This window comes from Felis catus, chromosome A2 (assembly GCF_018350175.1).
Source record: "Felis catus isolate Fca126 chromosome A2, F.catus_Fca126_mat1.0, whole genome shotgun sequence".
Lineage (NCBI taxonomy): Eukaryota > Metazoa > Chordata > Mammalia > Carnivora > Felidae > Felis > Felis catus.
In genome coordinates this window covers 153,445,986-153,456,263 of record NC_058369.1, presented here as the reverse complement: position 1 = coordinate 153,456,263, position 10,278 = coordinate 153,445,986, and the positions used below count along the sequence as shown (strand labels likewise).

Sequence of the window (10,278 nt, the reverse complement as noted above, 5' to 3'; positions counted from 1 at the left end):
CTTTGAAAAAATTCATGTAAATATTTTGTCAAAGGTTAGAAGAGAAATATTGTGCCATTTGCCAGTCTATCTTAATTTAGTTTCCTTCTTTGACGCTGAACAAGCAAAAGGAATAAATGGATTATCAGTTCAACTAGTCAGGTCTGGCCCACTAGGAATATGCTTGCTCTCAGAAGATTAGTCTTCTGTATCTCTATCAGGAGAATGAAAATGAAATTCAGAATGAAGTCAGACATAAGATTCAATTTGAGGTTCTGACTTATTAAAAATAGGAAATATAAGCTTCAGAAAACATTACATTTTCCTTATAGTTCCCTTGAACTGCCCACTCCTAAATTCCACAACACATTTTATTCCAAATTATAAAGATGAAAACCACCAAACTAGTCCCTTTCGGCGGAACTTATATTTAATGCTCAATAGGGTATACGTTGAAAAAGCCTCACATCAAATATGGCGCACACTGCGGTATTTCATGTCCAGGGTAGTTCCACGAACAGCCGTACTGCTAACAACGAGTCTTGTTATAAAAGGATCACCTGCACAGTTAAAAAGCAAACAACAAACTACACAGAGACACATAGCAAACCAAACACGTGTACACTTACTTCCTCAGTGGAAGAAGTTATATTTAGAAATGTACGAAAAATGGCTTTGAACACCTGCTATACCAAACACTTCTACAGACAAGAAAAAAAAACAAAAACAAAAATCAAACATTTGTTTTCCTGCTTTTTCTTTAATACAGTTGCCATCTTACATTATATACTGTTAGGTGCCTCTTAATAGCATCTAATCTACTTTTTCGTTGCACCAGTCAGCATCCTAGGATAGAACTCTTATTACCACTCATGTTCACGGAGTACTGTTCGTAAGTACTAATTCATGGTTGGGCCATAATTAATGGATAGTGGTATTTTCTAAAAATGGATTAACGCACACATCCAAACCACATTAAATTTCCACTTAAGAGTTCATACGTAGTCTATTTCCTTTCTATAGTTGCTATCACTCCAAATTATAGTTTTGAAATCCAAGAAGTGGGAAGAACGTCTTTTTGTTGTTGATGCTTCTTTCTTCTTTCCTTCCTTGCTCCCTCACTTTCATTCCTTTCCTTCTTTTTCTTTCTTTCTTAATAAGAAGATTAAAAGAAATGGTTTATTAGGGAAATCAAAATCTAGTAAACATCAAAAACTTACAGATCAGAGTGGTCACAAACTCATTTTGTAATGATGTTAAAATTACTGACAAAATGTTTTTTAAAAACAAAAACAAAAAAATCTAAAAACCAGCACACGCCAATGGTGTTGCTTTATTTAAGCAACTGGCGTTCCTCTATGCTTTTGAGGCGTTTCTTCCGGGGCTGTACAAAGTCATCATCTGAGTCATCACTAAATTTATTATCTTCTGATTCATTCCTGAATTCTAGTTTAGGAAACTTTTTTTCTGGATAAAGGTTCTTTAGAAGTTCTTCAAAATAGCTTTCAAGTTTTATACCAGCATTGGCTACTTCTGAATCAGGCTGTTGGATAAAAATAAAAACATGAATTAAAAACAAACATCAATATTTTAACAATCAACAGTCAATAAAATAAGTAAATTTCTCACATTTTTGTTCCCTTTTAACTCAAGTTTTGGGAAAGTATTTATGCATCATCAATGATGTAAAGTAAAATAATAGCCTGGGGCTAGACAAAGTCTAGAGAAGGTCAGATAAGAAGTAAATAAAAGGGTTAGACTCATCTGGATTATTCTATAAGGGAGTGGTAACTACTTATTTTCTAAATTGTTTTCAAGTTGTCAGCTATAATTTGCATTTCCACTTACCATATAATAAACCTTGGATAGTAATGTGGATAAAGTTTTCCTAATTACCTTTCATTCTCTGACAAACTTGAACTTTCAGAAATTTATACTATCATTGGTAGATACTCATCTCTTTTGTTGATGAAGTGTTTGATTTAATATTACTTTCGCATTGCTATTGTTTTTTGTTTTTTCCTCTTACCTCATTGAATTCGGCACAGTTTTGAAAGATCAATCTAAAATCAGCTACAAAATCTTCAGGCTTTGTATACATGGAATAATCTTCTTGTAGTCTCTTCTTGATGGTTGACAAGTCCATTGGATTTTTAATTATTCTATAATAATCAGGCACCTTTCAAAATAAATGAGATGCTGTAATAAAAATGACTAAATTCTACCAGTCCTAAATAAATTCTACAAGCAGGAACCTTTTATAAGCAATAGTACACACACCCACACCCACGCACGCACATATCCCTTCCTGTCTTGTTAAAGTCTACTTAGTAGTTGCAATCTGGGTCTGTATAAATCAAAATATGTACAAAGAATTTTGGGGGTCTTTATCTCAAATGAACAGTTTTTTCCCAACAGCTTAGGATATAGGACTAAGCCTCTTGAGAAACAACAGAAATCAGTCCGGAGGGGTGCCTGGCTGGGTCAGTTGTCAGAACATGCAACTCTTGATCTCAGGGTGATGAGTTCGAGCCCCATGTTGGGTGTAGAGATTACTTTAAAAAAATAAAATCTTAAAAAAAAAAATCATTCCAGAGAATAGTAGGTAAGATGTATGAGACGAGAATATATGAGAAATGAATACAAGTTTTGGACCAGTTTGTGAACATTAAAGTGTATTCAAGATCAAAGCATTCTGTTTGTATTAATAAAACTATAAGATATGCATCAGATATAGGAAACTGACTATACATTCTCATAAATCAAGTTTCAAAAAAAAAAATCACCCTACTGTGTAAAAATGCACAAAATGATATTAATACTTACAGTTAGAGGAACTGGATCTTGAAAAGCCAGGCTCATTTCATGGCAATAAAGAAATAAAAGTAGGCGTTCACACTTCTAAGCAAAAAAATAAAATTAAAAAATGTAATAAAATAATGAAATCACAACTTATTTTTAACAACAATGTCATGGGTTTCAAAATACTAGAATAAAAATTAAAGCCAGATAAATACAGGAAAAACATTGAAAGAATTTTCATTTCTTCAGTCATTTACTGAACTATATACTGTTTAATAGTTTGGGGTGTATGTGATATAGGAGAGCCATTCTTACAATTATAGGAACAACAAGTGTCATGAGCAACCTATTTGAACCTCTTTAAAAATAAGTTTCCACTTAACTCTCCAAATTGTATATTGGATTATTATAATTATTTTACATTTTATTTTATATTATTTATTTATTTACTTATTTTTTTAATACAATTTGTTGTCAAATTGGCTAACACACAGTGTGTACAGTATGTTCTTGGTTTTGGGGGTAGATTCCCATGATTCATTGCTTACATACAACACTGTATATTGGATTATAATTAATAATCAACAAGAAGAGCATATGTATGTAATAGATCCAGAGGTGGAACCCTTCCTATGGTGTGTCCAGTCCCAAGGCTGCCTGTCTGAATGCAGAAGGTCCCATCGGCTAGTTCTCCCTGCGTAGGGGTTTATCCCAGTAAACACAGTGTCGTGTTGGTAGTGTGTGTTTGGGCCCCTTCTTGCACAGTAACTTTCATATTGATTGTTTTACTTAATAATTTAGCAAAGGAACTTCTTTAGCACTAAAGAAGTGTTGATGTAGTAGCTTTTAATGTTAATTACAGTTAACTATATTAGGTGGCTCTGAGTTATAAACCCAGTACCACTGGGTAAAAGAATGGAATTATTTCCAGGAAGAATAAATACGAAAACCTGTCTGTGGTGCCAATTCTCAACACATTAGGAAGAAAACTTATCTATAGTAAAAATAAAACAAGTTTACTGAAGGTACACTAAATTTAAAACTCTGGACCACATAGAGGATACATGTTTTACCTTGTTCAAGTACAGTCTTTTAAGCTTCTAAAAAATGTATAGACAGTACTGTGATTTTTTTTTTCATTTTAACCAGGAAAAGTCACAGGTTGTATCGCTTAAGATTCTTACGCTCTTGTGAAAAAACTAAAGAAAAAAGAGGTCAGCATAAAATTTTGAATATACACTTCTTTGACGAAAGGCACACCTGCATTACAATAATCCATCTAAACAAAAAAACTGTTTACCTAACAGTCTAGGTTAGAAATGTTTAAAAAAACTTACCCTTTTATCTATTGGTGTTAATTTAACAAGGCCTTCACTTTTCTTTTTCTCTGAGTTGTGACTGGGAGCATCACAATCATATTCAACTTCTGGTTTAGATAAGTCCCGGCAGAAAGTACAAATCCACTCTCCACTGTTGGGGGATAGAGTATTTCTGAATTCCTTTTCTTTTTTTTTTTAAAGTTTATTTTTATTTATTTTGAGAGAGATATAGAGAGAAAGCAGGGGAGGGACAGAGAGAGAGGGAGAAAATACCAAGCAAGCTTTGTGCTATCAATGCAGAGCCTGATGCAGGGCTTGAACTCAGGAACTATGAGGTCATGACCTGAGCCGAAATCAAGAGTCAGATGCTTAACTGACTGAGCCACCCGGGAGCCCCAGGAATTTCTGAATTCCTAATGCATCATTTCTCCCATCACCATCTCACTTTCCCACATCCTCCATACCATCTATGATACAGATTTATTTATTTGGCATGAATTTTTATCACTGAGAATTTACTGCATATCTACTATGTACACAGCACCATGCTGAGAGAGCTTAAGAGCAGAAATAGAATACAAGGGCCTAAGTGGTAAACGTTAGGCAAGGAGGTATGAAACACTTACATGAAAGAAACACTTAAAAAAATAAACACACACATTAATTTATGGCTGATGTGAGGCACAACTGTTATTTTCCCCAAAATGATTCATGGAAAAGAAATGTTCTTGGTACTATTCTTACAACTTTATTATTTAAAAAAATTTTTTTAAATGTTTACTTTTTAAAAAAAATTTTTTTTTCAACGTTTATTTATTTTTGGGACAGAGAGAGACAGAGCATGAACGGGGGAGGGGCAGAGAGAGAGGGAGACACAGAATCGGAAACAGGCTCCAGGCTCTGAGCCATCAGCCCAGAGCCCGACGCGGGGCTCGAACTCACGGACCGTGAGATCGTGACCTGGCTGAAGTCGGACGCTTAACCGACTGCGCCACCCAGGCGCCCCTAAATGTTTACTTTTGAGAGAGAGAGAGAGAGAGAGAGAGAGAGAGAGACAACGAGAGAGCAAGCGAGAGCGAAAGAGAGCAAGAGAGAGTGAGTGACCAGGGGAGGAGCAGAGAGAGAGAGGGAGACACAGACTCTGAAGCAGGCTCCAGGCTCTGAGCTGTCAGCACAGAGCCCAACGAGGGACTCGAACCCATGAACTGTGAGATCATGCATGACCTGAGCCGAAGTGGGACGCTTAACCGACTGAGCCACCCAGGCGCCCCCATTCTTTCAACTTTAAATGTGGAATTAAATTTTAAAAAGTACAGCGTTCCAAGAAGTAAAGAGATCAACGCAGTGGCCGCTCTTCCCCATCATCATCAGCAGGAGCAGCATCTCAGAGTTGGTTGGAAAAGGTACTTGAGATATTTATAAATGATACAGCTCAATGCTTGGCAAAAACATGCAGTAACTGTGGCCATTGTTATGCGTAAGGATCACTGTTTTCTAGGGTAACCATCTGTAGTAATTCAAAGGACCGTTTTTTTTCCCTTCTTCTTTACAGAGTAGATTTTTGAGAGAAGCGCACAGAATGGGAAGCAGAGTATCAAAGCCCCTATGCTGAAGAATCCATTTGTGTGAAGTGGGTTTTCACTGAAGTGTTTTACAAAATTACAATGAGCATCAATTATTATTTCTAGTGAAAGAATGTGGGAAAGGGAAGTAAGTACCATCTTACCTTGGAAAATTTGCCAAGGTGGGCACATGACAAGAAAGATGAAACACTTTGGGACACTTCTCACAGCACAGGAGCTCCCCTCCATTCTGACAAACTGCACACCAGTCCTCATTGGGGTCGTCCTCTTTCCTGGTCTCTCCGACATGAACAGGTGACTTCTGGGAGGCATCCGGCCACTCCGACTTTCCATTGGAGGAATTTTCCTGGTGAAGTCCAGGTTGATCTCCTGTGCTATCAGGAGCATCTGACCTTAGCACAGACTCCTCAGAGGTAGAGCTCTGACTACTATTTAAGAGCAGGGAGGTGAGTATGCTCCTTGGATAGTTGGTCTGCAAAGGAAAGAAGTTAAGAATATGTGTTTATTTCTCAAAATTGGCATTCTTCATTAGCACTGCTGCAATTCGGGACCGTAGACTGCTCTCTCATAGGCACCTGGTTACTTCAAAAGAGTCTGTGAATATGTATGAGAACAGAAGAGGTTTACTCTAATAGAGTCCCCAAAGGTAAAGAGGACCTGAATCTCTACCAAAAACTATCATCAAAATAGAAGATCAGCAGGGGTGCCTGAGCAGCTTGGTTGGTTAAGTGTCAGACTCAAGGTTTAGTTCACGAGATCAAGCCCCACGTTGGGCTCTGGGCTAACAGTGCAGATCCTGCTTGGGATTTTCTCTCTCCCTCTCTTTCTGCCCCTCCCCTGCTCTTTTTCTCTCTCTCAAAATAAATAAATATTAAAAAAAAAATTATATCCAGACTCAAAATATGTCTACTGTTGGTTTTTCATTCGTAGAAAAGTATTGTGCTTTAATTCTTATAATTAATTTCACTTCTGCAAGAGCTATTAATAACTTTAAGATGAATCTAAATTTTATGTTGGGGCCTGGGATGGTAAAATTTTTAATAACAAAATCTATGATTTCCTTTAAACTTTTAATATTTAAAGTAATAAATGCAGATTTAGTTAAAAGCATGATTACATAATCTCATTCCTCGGAGGCAATTATTTTTAAATTATTTAGCTTTTCTTTTGCTATTTATTTTTAAGTAATTTGCTTGTATTGTAATTTCTCAGATTTTCAATTTTAAACATATTTTCAGTCTTAAATGTGGGTATGTATATTCTTTATGATGGAAGATTAGATTTTTCCTTCCTGCCTCTCTACCCACTCCTTACACACATACACGTCACTCATGCCACTTTCTTAAAGCTTTATGAAGTAAGTATGTATGTATGTATTTATTTGGTACCAGTATAACTTTATGGCCAACATCTATTCCAATTGGTCAGTATCACTGCTGCACTGGTTAAGTGTCCTGAAAAATCAATTTCTGGTTAAATTCATGTTCAGGTTATATCCTGATTATATCTAGTTTTTAGTTAAATTTGTATAATACAGGTGTTTGTTTATACCACTGTAAGTATAAATATTATTCATCACATAACCACAGAATGTACTATGACTATACTTCCTTTTTTTGTCTTTTTGTTTTCACTGTGATTCAATTCTTCCTTCCTTCCTCTCTCTCCCTCTTCCACCCTTTTCTTTCATCTGCTTACTTTTCTAAATACTATACCTCTAAGTCATTCTCACAGCCTCCAGTAGGGTTATAAAATGCTTTCCAATACTGCCGAACATTTTTTTTTGCTCTTACATATATCCCTACGGAGTCTCCCATCCTCCCTGCTACAGGATGCACCAGGGGAGCTGTTGTACTGGGAAGTACTCTCTGTGTCTCTCTTCTGGGATCTTATGCCTCCTTTCTTGGTTCATTCCATTTTTGATGAAGCATACTTTCAAGTATCTTCTGGAGAATGAGTACATGAGAATTAAAATTTCTCAAACCTTGCATTTATGTCTAAAAATCTTTATTTAATCTTTATGCATGATTGAGAATTTGCCTGGGTGTAGAGTTCTGGCTATGAAATACTTTTGCTCACAATTTTGGTATTTCTCTTTTCAGATTCAAACATCCATTTTGAGGACTCGCTGCCATTATGTCTGATCCTTTGCATAAGGTGTTTTTTCCATCTAGAAGCTTTAAAAATCCTGTTATCCTGAAATTGATGATAATATAATTTGAGTCCTGGTTTCATTTAATGTTCTGTTATTTGGGTCCTTTCAATTCAGATGTGCATGCTTTTCAGTTCAGTAAATTTCCTTGTATTATTATTTTTTTTGCCAATTACCTTCCATGTGTTTTACTCAAATACCCAACTTCCTTGTTTTACTCAAATGCCCAACCCCAAATGCCCCTGATTTTTCGAACTCTTCTCCCTATTTTCCATCCATCTTTTTCTTTTAATTTACTGAGAGAGGTCCTCAAACTTTTCAACCTTTAAGTTGACTATTTCCCTGTTTTTAAACATAACATTTTTTTAAAGTTGATTTATTTATTTTAAGAGCATGAGTGAGGGAGGGGCAGAGACAGAGAATCCCAACCAGTCTCCAGGCTCAGCACAGAGCCCAACATGGGGCTCAATCCCACGAACCATGAGATTGTGAGTGACGCTTAAGTGACTGAACCACCCAGGCGCCCCTCAACATAACATTTTAACCTCCTATCTGCTAGTTACAAGTTTCTTTCATCCTATCCCCCAAATTGATATAATTACATTTTGAGGCCTAGATTCTTCATCGGATTCTTGTTTCACTATGACCACAGGAAAATCATAATTTTCAGGCGGTCCACTGTTTTCCTGTTTTATTCGGATTGGCTCCAACATGACCACCGGGACTTTGTGTGTGGAATCAGCTCCTGCTGGTTTGCTGGAAGAGCCAGAGCTGTAAGAGAGAGAGAGAAAAAACAAAAACATCAAAGAATGCTACCTTAAGTGTCTCAAAACAAAGCATAACGATAGCTTTTAGAAGTAATTCTGTATAACTTCACAGCAATGGTCACTATGTTCCATTATCACAATCCATGATAAATGACAGTGAGATGCAACCACTGCCTGCACACAGATGCCTGCACACAGCTTCCTGTATAAAAAACCTTTTACATATTAACCTATGTCATTAGTCACACTATACTTCTGGAAAGATATTTGAAAAGATTTAAATAAAACCCGAATCATAAGAAAACAGACTTGAATACTCTGAGGCTCTCCAATTGGGCAGTCAGATTTTAATATCTCAGAACTATCTTTCCCACTTCCTTCTCTAGTCAGTGACAAAGAGCACTCTGGGCCCACATTAATGATTTACTGTCACAAAGTGTGAAGACAATTAACTAGAGATATAAACTGTTGGTGTTTGGCTATTTTAAAAAATGTACTGGGACAAAAACCCTTTACGGATACCCACAATGTTCTCATGGGATTAAAGGCAACATTTTTCTCTTGAGAGAATGTATCTTCCATATGATTAGCAAATAAGAACTGGGTTCACTAGGAGAAATCTGTAAGCATAAATAGATGAGCAAAGCAGTAAGCTGGGAGAGAATTTCAACAACTATGAATTTATTTATTTTAAAGCAGACCTAATGTTTGGGCATTAAAAAAGTCAGAGAACATTGAAGTTAGTATAAAGTTATTGTTTCTTTTCCCCCTAAGTTTGTATTTGTACATATCCTATATAGTGCAATCTGTTATACCTACTTCGTTTCAATTTCTTCCTTGCTATTAGGCTCAAGACAAACATATCATCCCCCCCAATTTTTGTATCTCTAAAGACACAATTATACTTTATTTACTTAACCCATTAATTAGTATAATTAATATAACCCATTAATTAATTATATAATTTGTTAAATTATAACAATCATTGAAATTTTGATTTAAAAGTTAAAAATAAAGGAAGTTGTTCAAGATGTATTGAGTACCAAGAGCATGTTGAGCCCTGGCAAGAGAAATCTAATCAGAGATTTTATACACTAGAGGATAAGGTTAAGTCAGTTTACCTTCCTCGGCTCCCAACACTGGAGGCACTAGGTGAACGTATTGGTGGGTGAACACTAGTCATAGTAACAGGTCCTGGAGAAGAGGAAATCATTCACGTTCATAACATGAGTTAATGATTATGTGTGTCATTTCCTACTGAATATGCTCACTTAGCACTGGAACAAAATGGAATTATATAAAACAATAACCAGTTGTTGGACTCCCAGCCAAGTCTAACCCGGTTAGACTAGCGGAATTAAACCTCAGTACTCCTGGCATTTTGGGCCAGATAATTCTTTGTTGTGGGGGATCTCCGTGCACTGTGGATATTTAGCAGTATCTCTGGCCTCTACTAGTTATTAGATGCCAGTAGTATGTCTCCACATTTCCCACCCAGGGGTGTGACGATCAAAAATGTCTCCAGGGCCGCCTGGGTGGCTCAGGTGGTTAAGCATCTGACTTTGGCTCAGGTCATGATCTCATGGTTCATGAGTTGGAGCCCCACATAGGATTTTCTACTGTCAGCATGGAGCCCACTTTGGATCCTCTGTCCCCCTCTCTGCCCCTCCTCCGCT

The 10,278-nt window shown here is 36.6% G+C and overlaps 1 protein-coding gene across 2 annotated transcripts in view; it reads right to left on the bottom strand.

Moving 5' to 3' along the window:
* Positions 1-391: 391 nt before the first annotated feature.
* TRIM24 (tripartite motif containing 24) overlaps positions 392-10,278 on the bottom strand; it is a 123,450-nt gene continuing 113,563 nt past the window's right edge. For both annotated transcript variants that reach the window (XM_023250604.2, XM_019825074.3), the window contains exons 13-19: positions 9,724-9,796; positions 8,438-8,606; positions 5,827-6,155; positions 4,119-4,251; positions 2,806-2,880; positions 2,009-2,158; positions 392-1,522 (exon numbers count right to left, since the gene is read on the bottom strand). In XM_023250604.2, the coding sequence (XP_023106372.1) occupies positions 1,313-1,522; positions 2,009-2,158; positions 2,806-2,880; positions 4,119-4,251; positions 5,827-6,155; positions 8,438-8,606; positions 9,724-9,796 (1,139 nt within the window). In that variant the 3' untranslated portion in view covers positions 392-1,312. The remainder of the gene's footprint in view (positions 1,523-2,008; positions 2,159-2,805; positions 2,881-4,118; positions 4,252-5,826; positions 6,156-8,437; positions 8,607-9,723; positions 9,797-10,278) is intronic.